This window comes from Monodon monoceros, unplaced genomic scaffold (genome assembly GCF_005190385.1).
Source record: "Monodon monoceros isolate NGI ecotype Baffin Bay Population unplaced genomic scaffold, NGI_Narwhal_1 Super_Scaffold_6, whole genome shotgun sequence".
Classification (NCBI taxonomy): Eukaryota; Metazoa; Chordata; class Mammalia; order Artiodactyla; family Monodontidae; genus Monodon; species Monodon monoceros.
Window position 1 is genome coordinate 1602438 of NW_021703783.1, and position 20246 is coordinate 1622683.

Genomic DNA, 20246 nt, shown 5'->3' on the forward strand with positions numbered 1-20246 from the left:
TAAAATGCGGAAGGTGGGAAGAGGAGGTAAATGTGAGGTTTAACCCTAACTCTGAATTCTGTTCAGAGCAGCGATGTTAACGGCCATCATGTAACTGTGTTGCCCGTGCGGAGAAGGTGTGCACGCACGCATCACCTTATGAATTCTCACGATGTCCCCCTGTCTCTGCAACACCACACTAGGGCTCTGGAACGTCTCCATTCTCTCGCCCTCTTCCGTGTGTGCACCGTGTAGCAGGGTTCCAAGGATCAGATCGAAAATAAAAGGACCCATGAAACATAACCGTGTGTCCAAGTAAGGAAAGAGAAACTTCAGTGGAGGGTGTTTAATGTCAGAGGGAAACTACATCTGGGGCACAGGTGAAGAGCCCGCAACAGGCCGGCCGAGCGTGGCCGCACCTGCCCCAGCTTCCCGCAACGGGGAGGGCCGGCAGAAGCATCAGAGCGTCCGCTCCCTGCGCGGGAGCACGGTGCCATCCGCCCTCGCCAGTCACCACCTGGCTTTCTGCAGCTCAGGCACAGAGAGTCCATGTCTCTCCTGACACATCAGGTCAAACGACCCCTCCCTCCTGGTGCAGGTGCCAGTGAATCGCAGAGGAAAAGTAATTCTCGCTGGAAAGGCAGGCCCCGGAGTCTGGGGAGGAGCTGTCCCTCTGTGGTCCCCAGAGACGGCGTGGGGCCTGTCCTCTTTCCTGTAACTGTGGATTCTGCAAGTATGCACACGGACGAAAGTGCAAGGAGGCACTGGGCCTCTCATGGAACCAGTCGGTGTTCTGGACGAGACCCAGAAGATGCCAGGCGTGAGGCTGGGTTCCCGTCACTCCACGGGGCCGCCTGGCCCAGAGGCCAGGGTCGCAGGGCAGTCACCCACCCAGCAAAGACTCCAGACATCATCAAGGTCCCCCTCCAAGCACCACCTCTGTCCTCAAGGCCGCGGTGGGTAGACAGGGAACATTCCCAAGTCCCTACCTCTTGAGAGTCCCCACCAGAGGTGGGGACAGAGCCCTTTTCCCACCCACTGGGATCAGAGAACCAGCAAAATCCAATCCTCCAAGATTTCCAGCGTCTCTTAAATAGGCTTTTCCTTTCCGTTTTCTTCCTTCAGTTATTTACCATCCATCCTTGTCTTTATACAAATATAAAATAGATTTATACAGATCTAGATCCTATAGACTCTGCAGCAGTGTGGAGGGGCACAGGAGAGCGGCCCTGTCTACTTGCAGACGAACTGGTCCACGACCTGCGTGCACTTCTTGCAGCGGACGAAGCAGCACCAGTGGAACTTGCAGTGGCAGCGCTCGGTCTGCACGCTCTTGAACTGGTCGTAGCCGCGGCCGCAGCACATGAGCGCACAGCCGTCCAGGCCCTCGGACGTCTTGTTGCACAGGCGGCCCTGCGTGCCCAGCGAGCCCGTGCTCTGGTCGCGCAGGCAGTAGTCCGGGCTGGGGTCCACGTAGACCAGGTCCTCGGGGGTGGGCTGCTTGAAGCGGCTGTTGACCAGCTCCAGCTTGCCCCGGCGGGTGATGCGCATGGCAGCCGCGCTATCGTACTTCTCCTTCAGCTGGTCCCCCACCTTGCGGAACTCCGCCAGCTGCAGCCAGCAGGTCTTGAGGCTGCAGGACCCCGAGACGCCGTGGCATTTGCAGGCCACGTCTGCCGTCTTATACACAGCCTGCGGGGAGAGGGGGAGGAGAGAGAAGGGGATGAGAAGGAACATCCCTGACGGAAGATGCCCAGAGGCTGGCTAGGGCGAGTGCAGGAGAGGGCCGGCAGGGTGCGTGTGCGGAGCGCCGGTTTTCCAGCCGTGTCCAAAGGTCTTTCCAGGTTGAAAGTGGATAAAAGGAACAGCACACAGAAAACTTCTGGGGAGGTGACGGCCATGTCTGAGTCACTACCAGGATGGCACACTTGCCCTTTTTGTTACCCATTTATTATCACCTGAAATTTGTCACAAGAAATGTGTCGTTACCAGCAGGAAAAAAAAAAAAAAAAAGGCTATTTCTATCTTGATCAAAGTCTCAAACAAATAAAAACCAACAACATGAGTGTAGCTTTTACACGATATGGAGCCCAGTCCAGAAAAAAGAATCAGCCGTACCGGGAGCCTAGAACAGAGACCGCTGGCACGGCCCTGGCTAGCCGAAAGCTATCCACAATCCTGTCAAGTCCCCTAAGAATTAAACGGTCCCTTTTTCTATGTTAACAGTTGGTCACTAGCTCTACAGTCATCGGAGCCTCACCATAAACCACAGCACATTGTGACAAGACACCCCCTGGGAGTGGCTGTGATGCAGGGGAGGGGCAGGCCCTCTGCGATGGGAGAGCAGACCGGTGGGTCCATCTTAAGGGCGGATGTCTTGGAAAACAAATCCACCCAGAAGTCACTGAACCACAAAAATGGGAGCGGACCTGAACGTGGGCTACCCCAAATCCAAATGGAAAAGCAAGAGCAGACCAGAAAGCTGCTTACAAAGTGCCTTTCAGCGAAAGCATACGGATGCATTGTGTCAACTAGCCCTGGCAGCCGGCCCAGAAGTGCAGATGGCAGGATAAAGATGCAGGTCCACTGCCCAACATTTTCTTCTGCCACAGTTATTGTCACCGACGCAGGCAGGACTCATTTGTCAAGGGTTTCTCTCGGCTTTCCTTTCAAGAGTCCCCAGGTTGTGTCTTTATCCAGCACTGTGGCTGGGACCACTGCAGGTGCAAGAGAGAGCTTCAGCTGCACGAGCTCATATTACTCCTGTCCAAACTCTTCCTGATTTTTTTCTGGTACAGAACTATTCCCACTATTTCCGGGTGGAGAAACTGTCGCTCTACATGAGGCTCAATAAACTGTGCAAGGGCCACCCAGGAAGGGTTGCTCACCAAACTTGGGGCTTAAAAACGGATTAGGGTGGAGAAGTCAGGCAGGCCCCTCCCCAAGGTTAAAGGCACCAGCACTTGGCTGGCAGCTCCAGGCCAAAGGCAGAAAGGAACTGACACCCCATTCCGACAGGGACTTCAAAGACGGGGCCCGCAATCATCCTCTGGCGCAAATCCCCCGGGTCTGAGCTGGAGCCTGACATTCCTTGGAAATGGTCCTCGGTTTAGAGAGGGATGTCAGGCAGCTGGTGCTGTTAGAAGAAGGAGGAAACATTAAGGGCCTAAAACTGTGTACCCGACACTGAGTGACTGGGGGTGAGGGATGGATAAGCATCTCCACGGGGAGATTTGGGAGGGACAGGAATTTTAGTAAAACAAATCAGGAAGGGAGAGCGTCACTGACCCTCACTATTTAGACGTCCATTCTACCTTCTTCTGGGAAGAAAGACAGCATAGAGACGGTTATGTTTGTATTTTAAATATTTTACTGTTGCTAATATATAGATGCTCCTCTTGCAAGAGAAGGAGGTTGGTCATTTTGGCCCTTGCTGCGAACTGAAAAAGCAAGAGAATGTTTAAAAATTTTTCTTAGGTCTACATCTCGCCCACTGGCAGAGCCCCTTGCCCCTCTTCCGCATCTAACGGTGTGACGGAGCTCGGTCACTGGCAGGAATGTCACAAGGACAAGGCAGCTTTCATCTAGAAAATGCTCAGAGGCCCTTGAGTGACAAGGCAGTATCAACCCACCGCCCCTGGCTTCAGTATTGTAAAACAGGGTCACTAGAGGCTCTCAAAGGCCAAGAGAAATTTCTTGCAAAGTATGCCCGAGATTTCCTCTGTGGTCAAGATGTCAGATCCTAGATATCCTACCCTTTAAAAAGATCTGGTTGTAAAACACCCGTCTGGGGCATTTTCAATGCCGGCCACCTTGTTTCCTGAGGAAGGTTCTGTGTAGGTGTCAGGAGGTGGGAGGTGATTGATGGCGAGGCCTGCTCCTTGGAGGGGGGATAAGACATAGAGAGGGACAGAGACTCCCCGCCTGGAGCAGATGGACGCCGGGGAGAGATAAAGGGCTGTGCAGAGGTGAGGAGACTGCAGGGGGCAGACAGACGAAGCCGGGGAGGGGGTAGGACAGGCTGATGGAAGGCGCAGCCAAGATAAGGGCTGGAAAAAGCAAACAAACAATTAAGGGTGAAGAAATGAGGAGCCAGCAGAAGTGGGGCCGGATGAGGACGAGCGGCTGGGCACCTCCGCATCTGCCCCGGGGCCCCAGGCAAAGCCTTCCTGAATTTGACCTCTTGCTAGGAGGCCACGGGGAGTTTTCCCTGCACTGTCACGTGCGGGGGTCCCAGGGCAGCCCGCTCCTCAGGAGCTGGAGTGAGCAAAGTCTAACATCTCAGCCAGGTCCGCAAGGCTCCACTGCGCTTCGCAGAGACTGCCAGCCACGGGGGATGGGAAAGATTATGGGAGTACGCGGTGTTTGAACTGGGACCTCGAAAAATGGGTAGAATTTGGGCATTCAGGAGATAAAGTGAAGACCCTAACCTTTTTTTTTTTAAATCAGTCTCTCACGGTTAGGCTCCCAAAGACTGGCAAACAGAGAGGAAGTCGTGGGAGACTGAGGCAGCTCCACAGATGCCCTCAGAGCAGAAGAGTTCTGGTCTCTCCACCCGGATTTATAGCACAATGGCCACAGATCAGAGCGACGGCCCGAACTCCTGACACGCCACAGCTGAACACCCATATCTGGCTAAACAAAACTAGCCTCTGGACGTGGGCTCTGCAAGGAAGATGCTGGGCAGTGACCAATTCTAATTTTGACTTGACGTCACGCTAGTGATGGCGCTAGGTTTACACACGGGTACCATGTTCTACCAGCACCACAGGACGCTAAGTCACAGAAGAGGCATTTCCAATCCCCTTTGTTTGATATGTGCTCCTATGAAACGAGTTAATTTTTTAAGAAATTAATATATTAACACTTTTTAGAAGTATATCCATATCCTGTTACTGAGTCACCAATGAACCAACATTAAATTTCTGAATTTACTTCTCCTCCAGAAACTGCTGCTCCTGTTTTATCGTTAGCTCATTGGCCTCACTAAGTACCTTGCTGGGCCCCGAGCCCGGGCTTGACACAGACCTGAGTGTGGACAGCTCTCCCAGAGAGAGGTCTGTGTGGTTTCCTGAGAGGTCCGTGGCCCCGGCCCTTCGCCAGGAGGGCCTCCTGCCACCCAGCACTCGGGCCTCAGACCTCTGTCCAGGGAGATCTGGACGCACATCCACGGTGGACGCCTGAAGAGTGGAAGACAGCTTCTGGCTGAGCGAGGCCTCCAGTCGGTAGCAGAGGCAGACCCCGTCGGGGCAGACCCTGCTCAGGAGAGAGGAGCAGGCCGTGTGCTCAGACATGGGGGCTTCCCGAGCAGGTGCCGGCAGATGAGGCCCGAGCTCTCCAGCACCCGTGCAGGAAGCCCAGAGCCCTGGCCCAGGTGTGCTCTGCACAAACAATAAACCCAGCTCTCCCCAAACCTACATTTTAGTCTCCACTGAAACTGAGGCTCAGAAGACCCTCGCCTCTTACATGAGACTGATGAGACTGGGCCTTCAAAGGATGGTTGCCTTCCACAGTTCCACTTAGGTTAAAGCACCCAAGTGTGTTTGCCATCAGTACTGAAGTGTGCTTTTGGACTGGGTCTCGGGATATGCATGATGGCAGCCCTGAAAAGTCGGCTCTGCTTTACCCGAGCCTCTAACAAACCATAAACCCTAGACGAGGTCTGATGGCCTAAACTTCCAATCATCCTAACTGTTCAAACGACACAGGAGGGGCAGTCAAGACAAGAGGTGCCTGGGATTCTGGTGACGAGACTGCACCCAAGTCCTACAGGCACGGATGTCCTGTGGAGAAACAGATAAGGCTAAAAGAGTGACAACTGCGTGTGTCTCGTGGGAAATGGAGCCTTTGGAAATCAAGGATGAGTTCCAGTGTGGGAATCTAGGTCAGCATCATAAGAATCTCTGTGGTCAGACTCAACCCCTTCCTGGACCAGCTGCCATCGCACAGCAGAGCCCAGGAACAGCCGATGGTCTAGTTGTCTGCGGGGGTGGGGTCCTTCATCTGGGTGTGTGTGGGGGCGGGGTCCTCCATCCAGGTGTGTGTGGGCGCGGCCCTCCGTCCAGGTGTGTGTGTGGCAGGGCCCCCTGTCCAGGGTGTGTGTGGGCAGGGCCCCCTGTCCAGGTGTGTGTGGGCGGGGCCCTCCGTCCACGTGTGTGTGTGGCAGGGCCCCCTGTCCAGGTGTGCATGTGGGTGGGGCCCCCTGTCCAGGTGTGGGGGGGGCGGGGCCCGCCGTCCCGGTGCGCGTGGGGCGGGGTCGCTTACCCTCCGGCCGGCCTCGTTGTTCTGCAGGTTCATGAGCACGCGGCCCTGCTCCTCCGAGCCCTTGGCGAAGTTCTTCTCGCGCTCGCGGGCGTCCACGAACTCCTTGGCGAAGCGGTAGCCGTAGTCCACGTTGTCGCCGCAGCCGCCCCACAGCCAGTCCCGGGGCAGGTCCTTGGGCCGCGCGGCCCGGCTGCAGCCGCACGTGGACAGCTCCCCCTCGCGGCAGGCACGGCTGATGGCGTTGACCACCCCGGCCGCGCTCACGGCGTAGGTGAAGGCCGTCTCCCGGCTCCCTGCGGGTGGACAGGAGACGGGTGAGGCCCTCACCCCCTGCCGCCCCGCCAGCCCGCACCCCGGGAGGGGCACCTCTCCCTGCCGAGGTCCCCGGGGTTAGAAAGTTAGAAAGCGCCCTGGACCAGGAAGCGAAGTTGACTCGTCTGCCCGTGAGCCCCTTCAGCCCCGGCCTGCACCTCATCCCTTCCGGAGAGGTCGCCCCGGCTGTGCCTTCCTAGGAGGCCGGCCTGAGTGGACGGCAGGGGGGGCGTGGAGGCACTGGTGGATCAGGTGGGACGGTCGGAACGAGACTGGGCACAAATCATGGGACCCCCAGTGCAGCTCTATCCTGGCAAACACCTCTCCTTCACAGGTGTGTTTCTCCCCCTCCACGAGTCACACATCTGTCTTTTTACGCCTGCATTATCTAGCTGGACAGCGGCCGAGACCAGGAGTAGAAATGAACTAGGATGACAGAATCCAGAATCGTCTGGGCCGTTTCCCTCTGTCCCCCGAGGTCCACACTGCCTCCCACCCCGACAGCACTGGGGGACCACCTCCACGGTCACTCAGCACGGTCTTTCTAAACGTCCAGATCATTTCCTGTAAAAAATCCAAACTGTGCGGGCTTCCCTGGTGGCGCAGTGGTTGAGAATCTGCCTTCCGATGCAGGGGACACGGGTTTGAGCCCTGGTCCAGGAGGATCCCACATGCCGCAGAGCAGCTGGGCCCGTGAGCCACAACTGCTGAGCCTGCGCGTCTGGAGCCTGTGCTCCGCAACGGAAGAGGCCGCGATAGTGAGAGGCCCGCGCACCGCGACGAAGAGTGGCTCCTGCTTGCCACAACTAGAGAAAGCCCTCGCACAGAAACGAAGACCCAATACAGCAAAATAAATTAATTAATAAAAACTCCTATCCCCAACATCTTCTTTAAAAAAAAAAAAATCCAAACTGTGTACTTTATTGCTATAGTGAACCACTTAAGAACCCATATGATGGATGTTCTACTTCAATAAAAACGTTGATAAAAAAATAACACTCAGGGACATGCAAATCAAAATCACGAGACATCACTTCACACCCACGAGGATGGCTATAATCAAAAAGGCAGGGCTTCCCTGGTGGTGCAGTGGTTGAGAGTCCGCCTGCCGACGCAGGGGACGCGGGTTCGTGCCCCGGTCCGGGAAGATCCCACATGCCGCGGAGCGGCTGGGCCCGTGAACCATGGCCGCTGAGCCTGCGCGTCTGGAGCCTGTGCTCCGCAACGGGAGAGGCCACAACAGTGAGAGGCCCACGTACCGCAAAAAAAAAAAAAAAAAAGGCAACTAATGACGAGTTGATGAGGATATGGAAAAACCGGAACCCTCATGTGTTGCTGGTGGGAACGTTTTAAGGCACAGCTGCTTTGGAAAACAGTCTGGCAGCTCCTCAAAAGGTTAAATGTAGAACTACCATATGACCCAGGAATTCCACTCCTAAGAGTATATCCAAGATAAATGAAAACATATGTCCACAGCGAAACTAGTACGTGAATGCTCGTCGCAGCATTATTCATAATACCCCAAAAGTGGAAACAACTCATATTGTCCATCAGCGAATGAATGGGTGAACAAAAGGTGGCATTATCCATGCAATGGAATATTACTCAGCCATAGAAAGTAATGAAGTGCTGCGGACAGGCTACAACATGGTTGAACCTTGAGTTATTATGGTAAGTGAGCCACTTGGCATTTTGTATCTGTATTGAACAGACACAAAAGGCCATGTATGATCCCGTTTATATGAAATGTCCACGATATGAAAATTCATAGAGACAGATTAGTGCTGTCTAGGGTTTGGGGAAGAGGGAGAAGAGACGGAGAGTGACCACTTGTGGGTGTGCAGCGTCTCTATAGGGCTGTGAAAATGTCCTGAGATTAGAGGGTGGTGACGGTTGCACAACCTGGTGAACTGTACACTTCAAAATGCTGAATTGGGGCTTCCCTGGTGGCGCAGTGGTTGGGAGTCCGCCTGCCGATGCAGGGGACGTGGGTTCGCGCCCCGGTCCGGGAGGATCCCACATGCCGTGGAGCGGCTGGGCCCGTGAGCCATGGCCGCTGGGCCTGTGCGTCCGGGGCCTGTGCTCCACAGCGGGAGGGGCCACAGTGGTGAGAGGCCCGCGTACCGCCAAAAAAAAAAAAAAAAAAAAATGCTGAATTGTACCACACATGAATTACATTCAGTAAAGCTGTTATGAGAAACGATAAATAATACTCGTATGGACTCAGGTATGGAGGGAGGGGAGGCATTCTTAGCAGGGAACTGAGATTCAGTCGTGATCTCAGCGATTAAACCAGGCAGGATCTTCTGCTCCCCACGTGCCCCCTCTTCTGAGCCTCCAAGGTCAGGGGTAGCCGTCCCACGATCCTGTCTTGGCAGGTGGTGAGGAAGGCAGTCTGCAGTCACTGCACCTGGCCCTACTTCTGGATGGTCTAGGTACAACACAGTGGAGTTTGCAACCAGAACAGACAGGGCAAGTCAGTTTTTCTCCAGTAACCAGGGGTCAGGAGAAGCACCAGAGAAAACCAGGTGACGTGGGAAGCCACACTCATGATTCAGCCCTCGGGACTGATGTGTGAGCCAGTGTGAACCACAGCCAGAGACAGGATCTGTGGGTCTAGGGAGTTAGACTATGCGAGCTCCCAGGACGGTAAGATGGCCAAGGGGTCTTAGGGAGGAGGGACTGGGCACCCCTTTGAAGGAGTCATGCCTGAGAAGTCTCCCTAAAACAGTTCCTCAACTCCCAACCTGGCATCCAGGGACAAGGAGGAGAGTCTGAAGCCAGGCCCAGATCTACACTCCATCCGCTGTGAGCATCGCTTTTACAACACGCCTTGGAGCATCGGGTTGGGTTCCCAAGGCCACCCACTCCATCTTTTTAAAATGACTCTAATCACCAGAATGTTCTTTCTTTGAGTAAGCTGAAAGATGCCTCCCTATAACTTCCCTTTTCTGGAGTTAATCCCTCTTCCATTTGACAGCCCTTCAGGATTTGAAAACAACGAATATGCCTTTTATGTTTTCTCTTTTCCAAGCTACATATGTCTGATTTCTTCCACCACCGTTCTTTAGCAAACACGCTTTGCAGAGCTGAGTCACCCCTCTCAGAATTGCCTTTTAAAATAACATTCCTGCAGCTGAGCGTAATCCTGCAGACGTCAGGGCTCTGGGGGTCCAGCCCACCATGTAGTTGGATCCCGGTCTGTCCCGGTGAATCCCCTCAGGATCCCCCATGGTCACTCTGTCTCCTTCGGTTGGGGGCATCATTCGGCCCTGGGCGCAGGCAGCTCTGCCTTCCTGGGGCAGCACGTGGGCCTCAGGGAAGCCTAAGGACAGACCTCGTGCTGCTCTCTGCAGTGGAGAACTGGGGGCATCTCTGTATGTGAAACAATACAGAGAGGATACAGGCTGAGAAACCAGCAGCCAGGGAGCTCCTGAGGGGTCGTGAATCTTCCCGGGACACAGAGACAGCAGGACAACATCACGTCCTCTGTTCCACAGCTGCCCAGCTACCCGCAGGAGCCTCCCGCCTCCGTGGCCTCCCTGGCCTCCAGGCGAGGTGCCTGGTGCCCTCCAGGCCTCTCTGCTGCCCTCTGGTGGGGGACGCTTGCAGTGGCTCAGAGGAAGGAGTCTCAGAAGCCACCCGCCAGACACAGGGAGAGGACTCGCCAGAATGCCTGGGCCCAGCAGGAGGCGGCAGGACAGCTTCCCAGGCAGCAGAAGCCTGCAGGGAAGCTGCAAAAGGGGACGGTGAGAATAAGGCAAACAGAGGGGTTCCATTTGTAGCGGAGTAAGGCAGAGACTGGTAGCGTCTGCTTTCATGGTCACTCCACCACGCAGACCTGCACCCCACGGAGTTTCTGTTCCCGACACGCCTTCTTCCCTAAAGCAAAGCCGCACTTTCGGGCCTTCACGCAACAAAATTACGAGAAAAGGATCTGGCCAACGTCAGGCATTCACTAGGTCCCAAAGAAATATTAGTTCCCTGACAGTGATTAGGGGATGCCTCTCTCTACACCTGGGCCATCCTAGTTTCCTCACCTGAAACCCAGCAGGCAGGGAGGAGAGTGGCTAACCAAGACTCTCACCAGGAAGAAGGGAAGAAGGGAAGAAGGGACAGGCACTAAGCGTATTTGAGAAGAACTGATCAACTATGAATGAATCCCATTTGACCCCCAAGCCTATTGTTTCGGGAAAGCTGCCCAGCAGGACTGTTACAGGAACTCATGAGAATTCCTTTCAAGGGCCTTGAGTTGATGCTGAAGGAAGAAGAGAGAAGCAAGGTTCAAAGTGTAATCTCCCTGGACCTCACTTCTCAATGTGGGGCAGGGAGGGAGGGGAAGGGGGTCAGGAGAGGGAGGGGCCTTCGCAAAAGCGCAGAATCCCTAACTCCCCTGGTCCCGGCCTGCTGGAAACCGCAGCCTCAGGGAACTGCAGAATGTTGCCTTGGTGGGGGGGGGAGCTGTTCGAGGAGAGTGTGAGCCGGGACATGGTGCTCTAACACCTTCCTTTTATGGCCCTGGGGATAAGAACCAGTAGAATAGGGCCGGATTTCTCAATTTCTTGCCAGGGAGGGGAGGATTGCATTTCAAAAGGACCTAAAACAATTAGAGCCCAGATCACACCTCCACCTAAGCAACAGGGTAGCCGAAGAATCCTCGGCCGGGAGTGGCAGAGGGGACAGGACGGGAATCCAGGCGGGTGGCCCTCTCACCTTCCTCCTTCAGTCTGCCCCTCCCCGCCCTCATTTTCACACACACCCCCTTTCAAATGAAAAAGCCGGGACTGGATCTGGGTCGGGTTAATGACAGCCATCGCCAATTTGTCCCAAAGTTTCTCTCTCTCTCAGTGTCCAAGTGGAAGAGGCAAAACTCTCCAGACACTCAGGGCTGCAATTTTCAGCTCTCTGCCCACAGCTCTCGAGGAGGCCCTGGAGCTGAGACAGGGGTCAGTCGTGGTGGGCGGGCTTCCCGATCCGCTCTAACTCAGCTTAGACCCCCGCCCCCTACCCAGAGGGAGCGCCTCTAGGCTCCCTGCTCGGAGCAGGGCGGGAAGCAGAGGGCCAGCTGACCCCGGGGGCTGGGCGCCGGCACGCCACCCGAGACCACCCCCTAGCACGCCGGTCCCCTGTGGAGCCCTGGCTCCCAGGCCGGGAAGCACAGCTGCTCCAGCCCCACGCCCCGCTCACCTATCTGCATGACTCTCCCGAAGACGGAGGCATCGTCCACGGTGCTGCAGTTCCACCGCCGCTGCCGGAACTGGTGCTGGCACTCCCTGATGCCCGTCCTGGCCCCCTCGCCTATGTAGGCCATGTGCTCCTGGTACAGCTGGCACAGCTTCCGCTGGCCGGCGGAGAGCCCGGGGAGTTGGCTGCACACGGGCTGCGCCCCGATGATGAACACCTCAGGCCTCTGCACCGGGTTCATAGCCAAAGACCTGCAGCAAGAGGGCCGGGAGTGAGCGCGGCCCAGGGGCAGCAGCAGGCCTCGCACCGGACCCCCTCCCAGGGGGGTTTTCCGTGGGCAGGCCCTGAGCCGGGGGCTTGGGAAGGAAAGTCACCCAAAACCGAGTTCCTGCCTTCAAAGGGAAACTGAGGCACGAACGCAGGCGACGTGTGAGATGTCGAATGCCCGAGACCACCTTGGGCGTCTGGATCCACAGTGACCAGACAGGGAGGAGTGCTCCGAGCTGGAAGAGGGCTTCAGGGGGGGTGACCGGAGTGGCCTGCCAGGTGGGCGTGCTGTGCGTGAGGCCGCTTCTCTGCAGGAGGCGCGGCCAGGCCACTGTGGCCCAAGTGCAGGATGTGTGCGGAAAGCAGTCCATTCCTTTCAAGAGAACTCCCCTTAGGCCTTTAAAATCGAAACCAATTTACATACCTGGCCATATACTCTAAAAGTCTGCACTTCCTTCTCTGCCACACGGCCCCTGACCCTGCCCTGTAGGGCTCTCCCGCTCATCTAGCAGATATAATAAGGTGCTAAGCCAGAGCGGAAGGCTGCGGTTTTGCCATCTGAGCAAAAGTGAGAGCAGAGCACAGACCATGCCAAACAGGGGACAGGGGGCATGCCTGCCATTCCCCTGTCCACCTGGCAGTGACAGTAATCTTAACAACACAAAAGGAAGCCACACATGCTCCTGCAAAGCCCTCATCAGGTCTTCAGACTTAGAAACTGGGAATCCTACTCTCCTTGCCCTCACCAGCAGGAAAAAAAAATCAATATTCGTATTGATCCGAGAGCAACAAAAGAGCTGTTTCTAACAACCCATGGAGACGGAGGAGGTCCAGGGAAAGGGGACTGTGGACAGGATCAGAGAAAAAGCCAAATGAACCAATCCTTTCTCCTCAGGGAGCCTTTACGTAACGCTGGGGGCTCGAGAGAGAAAGAGCTGTGCCCGTTCTCCTGGGGTTGCTGAAAAGGGAACAGCCCCTTCACCCCTCTTCTATGGCCCAGGGGGCCAGGCTGGGAGGGCTGCAGCCCGCACTCACCACCAGGAGCTGGCCGCGGCCCGAAGCGGGGCCCAGCAGGCGAACAGCGCAGCGGCAGCAGCGAGCAGGGCAGGCGGGCTGGGCATGGTCTGCCCGCGCCCCCCGCAGGGCCCAGGGAAGACCCCGGGGGCCGACGGCTTCCGAGACGGGCTCCCTGGAGAGAAGAGGCCAAAGGGAGCAGTCAGTGTGCGATGCAGACCAGGGGCACCGGGAGGGCCTGCTTCCCAGGGAAGGTCCATCTCTCCCCAGCCTCCCGTCCCACCCTCCCCTTCTCACCCTGGGGGTCGCTCCAGCCTGGGGAGCCCTGCTCGGGACGTGCTGCTTAAGGAAACAGGGGACTGAGAGACCAGGAAAGGGAGGAAAACAAGGCATTTCCAGCGCAAAGCCACTCCGGGCGGCATTTAGGGAGATGCTTTGGCTGCTACTATGCACGCCTGCCCTCCTTCCAGAACGTCCAAGGAGACAGGACCATCCCATCGGCTCCCCCCAGGGGTGTATCTGTTGCGTGCAGCTAAAAACACCTGGCGAGTTGGTTACCTACAGCCAAGCAGAAGCCTTCGTTCTCAGTCTGCACCCTTCTCCCGCTAAACGCGGTTTCCAAAGCCCAGCCCGAGTCCACCGGGACAGACAGTAGGAGAAGGGAGGGACTTTTCACTTTCTCCAGCCAACTCCTCTGGGAAATGTAAAAGCTGCCCCCAGGCTGTGCCAGCGGTGGCCCCTCGGTGGCCCATGTCTCCTCTGTGCCCTCCAGGAGGGATGGGTTTGCCACCCTCGCATCAGACTGCCTGCTCCCAGAGAACAGCTTTCCCAGAGCCCCTGGAGACAGACGGACCCTGGAGCAAGCCTCTGGCAACGCAACCCCACCTCCTCTCCTCCCTGAGCCCCCATCCAGGGCGTGACCACACCCCCAGGGCCCCTCAGCACCCCACCTCAACGAAACCCCCGCCCCCACACTCCGAGACCACCCCCATCTCACCGAGCAGCACAGGGCCTCCTGGCTCTCCGGGAGGGGCTCTGGGTCATCAGCCTGGGAGATATCTCTGTCCCGGGGCCACCAGGAGAGGAAGGTGGCCGAGCAGGGCCCGGGGGAGCTGGGGCACAGCTGTCCCCACCCCCTCCGGGCTTTTCTTCGGGAGGTCTCCGTCGGGGCGGGGGCACCCGCGGGCAGGTGTGTCGGGCTGGTGGGGAGCAGATCAAAGCCCCTTTGTCATGCAGAGCCAGCTCGGAAATGATCCGGCCTGGCGGCCGCCGGCAGCACCCCACACCCTGCTTTCCTAACAGACCTCGCCTCCTCTGAAGAGGCCCTCCCCCCATAAAACCTCCCCGTCCCCCAGGGCAGGAGGTCTGTGAATGCACCGACAGGGCCCAGAGATGGAGCAGAGATAGGGCTGGCACCAGAAGCTAATGGCTTTATGGAGGGGAGGGGACCAGGGCCAGAGTGGGAGGACAGGAGAGAAGCTTCAAAGAGTTTGCTTGTGCAAACACCCTCCACCCCACTACCAGCCCTTCTTGGGGGCTGGAGGGCCGGGGCCACTCCCCCCCGGTCCTCTCCCTCCCCACACCCGCTCCCGCCGGCCATCCCCACCACCGGGGAGCTGAGTTCTCTCTCCCAGCTGGTGCCCCTTCTCATCCCCAGGTCCCTCTCTCTCATTTCTGTGCCACCCTCGCATCAGGCTCCCGGGAAACCTCTCCTGCAAGTCCCAGGTTCACCGGAGGCCACGCTAGGCCCGTTTCCGAGGACAGGAGTCGGTCAGAGAGGCTCTGACCGCTCAGCTCCAGCACAGGCGCCAAGGCCAAACTTCCCCGAGCCGCTAATCCCGCCCTCGTCAACATCGCCCGAGGCGGGAATCACTCGGGCGGCTGTTCCCACCACCCCGCGCTTTCCAGCGAACTCTCGGCTCATTAAAAAATATATGTTTTAAAACTTAGAAAAGGAAAACAGAAGACCCTAGCACGTGTGGTGGCTTCTTTCTCTGCTTTCCAGATGTCCGGCACCTGAAATTAAACACTTGTCCCCAAAACGCACACACAGCAGCCCTCAGGACCCGCTCTCTCCCACGGACAGCCGTGACCCCCCCCAGCGACTGGCCTCATTGGCATGGGCAGAATGGAAACGTCTTGCCCCACCCGGCTGGGGAGGAAGGAGGCTGTGAGGCCCACGGTTTGGCCGAAGGAGCGAGCGGACAGGGCAGGATTAAGGTGGGGGGGGGGGTCCAGGGTCTCTCTCTTCGGGGCCAGGGGAGGATGCCACATTCTCAGTCAGGACCCCTCCTGAGGGTCAGAACGAGCTGGTCAGACATCTACTCTGCCCGCCTGCCCCATTATTTCATTCATTCAAAACAGTCGTTCGCCAAATGCGTCTTGGGGGCCTGGTCATGTGCCAGAGATACAGCCATGAACAAATAAGTACGTCATATGTCAGGTCCAGTGAACCTTGAGGAAAAATCAAGGGGGGACAAAGATCCAGAATGAGGGTGATGGTTTACCCTGTTTAGGGTCCTTGGGGGGAGCATCCCCCAAACCACTGAGTGGCCAGGTGGGGTGTAGCCCTGCTGTACTCGGGCCCCTCTGCGCACGTCCAGGGTCCTTACTGAGACCACTTTACTGTCACAGCCAAAGGGGTGCATATTTGAATTGGGACTTTTCCAGCCACAAGTTTTCTTTCCCTAAGAGGCCGTGTCCACCCCGAGCAGCTGGGAGACCCGGAGAGGGGCTTGGGGGCTGGGGCCGACGCAGCAGCTCCGCCCTTGAAGGGGCGTCTCCTCGCTGTCCACACACGAGAGCAGTGATGCCACAGAAAACCCCACCCGTGGGACAAGCGCCCACCAAGGTCACTGGCCGTTCACAAAACCACCCTTGGCTGCTCAGGACTGGCCTCCCCCAGAGCCCGAGGACTCAAGCAGCTTAGGTGTCCCCTAGGAAGTGATGTCACCTCCCACACCTGCCCCCTGGCCCCAGATGGGCCCCACCCCCCCGGAAACCTACCCAGAAAGAACAGCCTGCAGGGACCCTTTTCCAGGTCGCCACTGGCTACTTCTTACTCTGCCACCCAGTGAGGAGCTGCTGCCTTGTGATTCAAAGGCCATTTGCAATTTTGTTAACAGTCCTGGCACAGCAGGTAGACAAGCTCGGTCCCTGTGTGAACTCCTGGCTGCTGTCCAAGTGCTGCCCTTGGTCCCAGGAGTTCTGCGGGGGGTGGGGGGTGGGGAGGGGGTACCAGAGCTGCAGGCCTGTGCCTTCCCTCCCCTCCCCGCTATCCCCCGGCCAACCTGGCCACTCCATTTCCACCTCTGCAGAGAAAGGCTCCTCACGGACCGCAGGACACCCGACGACACCTCCTGCGATGCAGGTGCCCTCACCCCCTTCCCCGCTTTCCAGGAAGTGCTTCTAACCCACGGGGCTCCGACACCAGCTCTCCTGCGGCACTGACTGTGCGTCATAATGTCTCTCTGGTTGAAAATTCACGGTGGTTCCCAGCCCTTGAGCCCCCGAAACTTCCCAACCTGGCCTCATTCTACCCCCCAACTCTTTGCCTGAAGTTCCCGCCATGGGGTCCCTATTCCAGTCTCCTGCTCTGAGAACAAGCCCTGCTTCCCCACCCAAGACCTCATCTTAACCCTCTACCTCTCCAGCAATCAAACCTCAAACGACCCTCAGGTCCACCACCAAGGTTCGCTTCCTCCGTAAGCTGCCTTTGGTTAATCCAATGCCAGGAGGCTCTTTCCACTGACCTGGCGTTTCCTCAGCCCCTGGAGGATGGTGTCCAGCCTGCACCGCCAAGCCTGCACACGCTGCCTTGGGACTCTGTGTGTTCCTACTTCTCCAGTGGGCCCAGTGTTTGCTGAAGGTAGGATGTGCCCCCCTCCTTCTCCTGGGTGCCCCATCCTGCCTGCTGGACGTACACCTGTCAATAAACAGTTCCTGATGGATGACCAGTGACAATACCTAATACTAGTGAGCATTTATTAAACACCTTCTACATGCACTGAGCCAAATGTTTTACACCCGTTTTCCTCATTTAACCGTCACTAAAATGCTATGGTACAGGCTATTTTTATCCTCACTTTGAGCAGGGAAACCACAGGGAACTAAGGCGTGGAGGGGCCCAGGAACTCGGTCCTACAGCGATTGAATGGGAGACCATGGCTTGGAATCGAGACCTTTCCCCTCTTCCCCAAACACAGGTTGAACACATCACGTACCACCCCCGGAGCAAAGGCCTTCTCTGCTCTGCCTCCCTGCTTTTCACCACTGCCCTCTTACCAAGAGGAAGGCTGTCCGAGGGCAACATCCTGATTTGTAGGAAGTAGCCCCAAAAGCAACGTTTATAAAACACAGGCTGATTACAAAGTGACCAGTATAAACACACACACACACACACATACACACACACTCACACACGCAGCCTCGTGGGAGAAAAAAAGCAGACTTGCCCCCCAAACAGAATGATACGTGGATTGAGAACAGGTTGTTTAAAGCTGGAGAAATTAAAATAGAATAATAGGATTTTTTATCACTTTTATTTGAAGGATAGTTGATGTATAAGAAATAGAATGATGGTTTTAAAGAGCTGGTGTTTATGTTGAGATGGGCGATCCCAGCCAGGCTGAGATGAGTGTCGGGAGACCGACCCTGTGAGGTGTGAGGGGCGCAGAGGCAAGGAGCAACGTGCTTACGCGAAGAAATGCAAGGCTTGGGGAGAAAGTGGAAAGAAGTTTCAGATAGCTTGTAACAGGGATGCTGACCAAGGGACTGTGTCTTCGGGAGGAGAAGACCCTACATTGATGGTGGAAAACTGCATTGCCTTTCAACGAATACAGCTGCCAAGGAGCTCTTTCTATTTTATTTATTTATTTTTAATTAATTAATGTTTTTTGGCCGCCCCACACGGCGTGTGGGATCTTAGTTCCCCGACCAGGGATCAAACCCGTGCCCCCTGCAGTGGAAGCGTGGAGTCTTAACCACTGGACCGCCAGGGGAGTCCCAAAGGAGCTCTTTTTAAAACTCAAAATTGACCAGAGACTTCTCTGCTTTTTAAAGAAAGGTTCCCCGTCTCCTAAATGATGAAGTCGGAGCTCCTCAACACATACGCGAGGCCTTTCAAGAGCCCCACCCCGGCCGGGCCTCCCACCCTCTCCTGGTTTCCACTCTGCTGGAGGAACCCCCAGCTGTCTGAGGCCTGCCTCCGCCCGTCCCCACGGTTTCTCCTTTTGCACTTGGCTGACCTCGGGACCAGCTTCTCCTCTCTCTGTGTAGGGCAGGCTCCTCTGTCCTTGAGGTCACATCTTCAACTGACCGCCCGCTCCAAAGAAGGGCCCTCCGTCCTCCTCCCCAGCTTCCTGGAGCAGCAGCTCTGAACGTAACACACAAGAAGCTGGCGTGCTAATCTGTTTACTCGTGGTTTTGTGTCTTTGCTCTGGAAACGATCCTGTTCACCATCTCCTCCCCGTCATTAGGACAGAACCCCACTGAAAGGAAAGCCTTCGTTTGCTCTCAAGGAAACAGGAGGCGGGACACCAAGGCCTCCACACGCTGCAGCCCACCGACCAGCGAGAAGCTGCTTCGCTCCTTATCCTCTTGTTTGGGAACCACTGTCGGCTGCAGGTGGAGATTTCAGAGACGCCAGCCGTGTCTCTACCTTCTCCTCAGAGACTCGAGCACCATCCAGCGTCTGGAAATGTGTAGGGAGCTGCTTCCCCAAGGCGCTGTGGTCCAGCAGGGACGACAAACCTACTTGAAAGGCAGGACGGATCAGCCCAAGGACGACCACGTCAGGATGTAGAGCTGGAGAGGGACAGAGCAAGGACGGCACCTAGCAATGCGCTTTGGTCAAAAAGAAAACTTCAAGTTGCTTTTGGAAGGGTCCGAGAGATATTGCAATAAAGAAGGAGTGCGATAATTTCCAATGTACTCAGAACAATTCTTGTTTGTTAAAGTTACGAGTCCCTCTGAAATCTGATATTGAATCCCCACTGAGCATCTAACATCCGTGGTCCAGGGAAACTCCCATGATCACATGCTTCTAGTTTCTTAGGGGGGTCAGTCACCTTTTGACCATGAAATGATGGTTGAGTAAGTCTTCTTAGAGAGCTAAGAAGTACAGACATGAAGATACTGATTGGCTATACCTCTTCCTTGCAATCCTGCCTGCTCTCTGTCCTCCAATTCTCCTCCCGGATCCAGGCCAGAAATCTTGGTGTCCTTCATGACCCCTCCCTCACCCATACCCTCCATGTCAAAGCAATTGTCAAGGCCTCTTGACTGTGGCTCCCTAATACTTTAAAAATGTATTCCTGACTCTCCATTGCTACTGCCATACTCTGAGCTACCACAAGAGCCTGCTAACTGCCCTCTTCCCTCCAAAAAATTGTGTCTTATACCCCATCTCATCTATTGAATGATTGAATGAATTCCTTCCGCACGCAGTCCTCCAACTTCCAAGGTAACAGCCGCTACAAGTTTCTCGAAATATGGTCCCCAACTAACAGCATGAGCAACGCTTGAAAACCGATTAGGTACAGAGATTCTCAAGCTCCACCTAGACCTACTGAATCTGAAACTCTGAGGGTGGTGCCTAGCAATCTGTTTTAACAAGCCATCTGGTGGTTCTGATGCCCAAGAAAATGTGAGAACCACTGTCACAGAACCATTCATAGTAATATGCAACGAATTAAAGCATGGAGTCTTTCAAATTACATATATATGTATGTATGTATGTATGGATGGATGGATGGATGGATGGATGGATGGATGGATTTTAATGGCAAATTTCTACATGAAATGCCTGGAACCAGTGGCTCCTCCCCTAGGGGCTAAAGATATCTGGAGACCACACAACCACAGAACACGCAGACCAAGTACTGTCTCCAAAATGAGTAAATATGTCCACGTACTTCCACTCTGACAGTCTACGTATAGGTACATCCTTGTAATGAATAAAACACTCACTTAAAGTGCTACTGATGGTGCTAGTATATTACAATTCAAGGAATATATTAAAACCATTGAATCATACACTTTAAATGGTGAATTATATGGTATGTGAGTTATAGCTCAATAAGGCTCTGACATTTTAAAAACACGTTCCTGAAGACACAACAGTTCCACTCTCCTGGAGGCATCCGCCCACGTGCACACCAGAATATGTGTCAAGACTAGAACAGCCTCAAACTGGAAATAACACGCATGTCCGTTATGGTTTATTA

General features: G+C 55.6%; 1 protein-coding gene across 1 annotated transcript in view; it reads right to left on the minus strand.

The window, feature by feature from the left end:
• Window positions 1-294: 294 nt before the first annotated feature.
• WNT5B (Wnt family member 5B) overlaps window positions 295-20246 on the minus strand; it is a 91782-nt gene continuing 71830 nt past the window's right edge. The window contains exons 2-5 of the mRNA XM_029205094.1: window positions 13042-13195; window positions 11743-11990; window positions 6244-6536; window positions 295-1671 (exon numbers count right to left, since the gene is read on the minus strand). Coding sequence (XP_029060927.1) covers window positions 1213-1671; window positions 6244-6536; window positions 11743-11990; window positions 13042-13127 — 1086 coding nt within the window. The 5' untranslated portion in view covers window positions 13128-13195 and the 3' untranslated portion in view covers window positions 295-1212. The remainder of the gene's footprint in view (window positions 1672-6243; window positions 6537-11742; window positions 11991-13041; window positions 13196-20246) is intronic.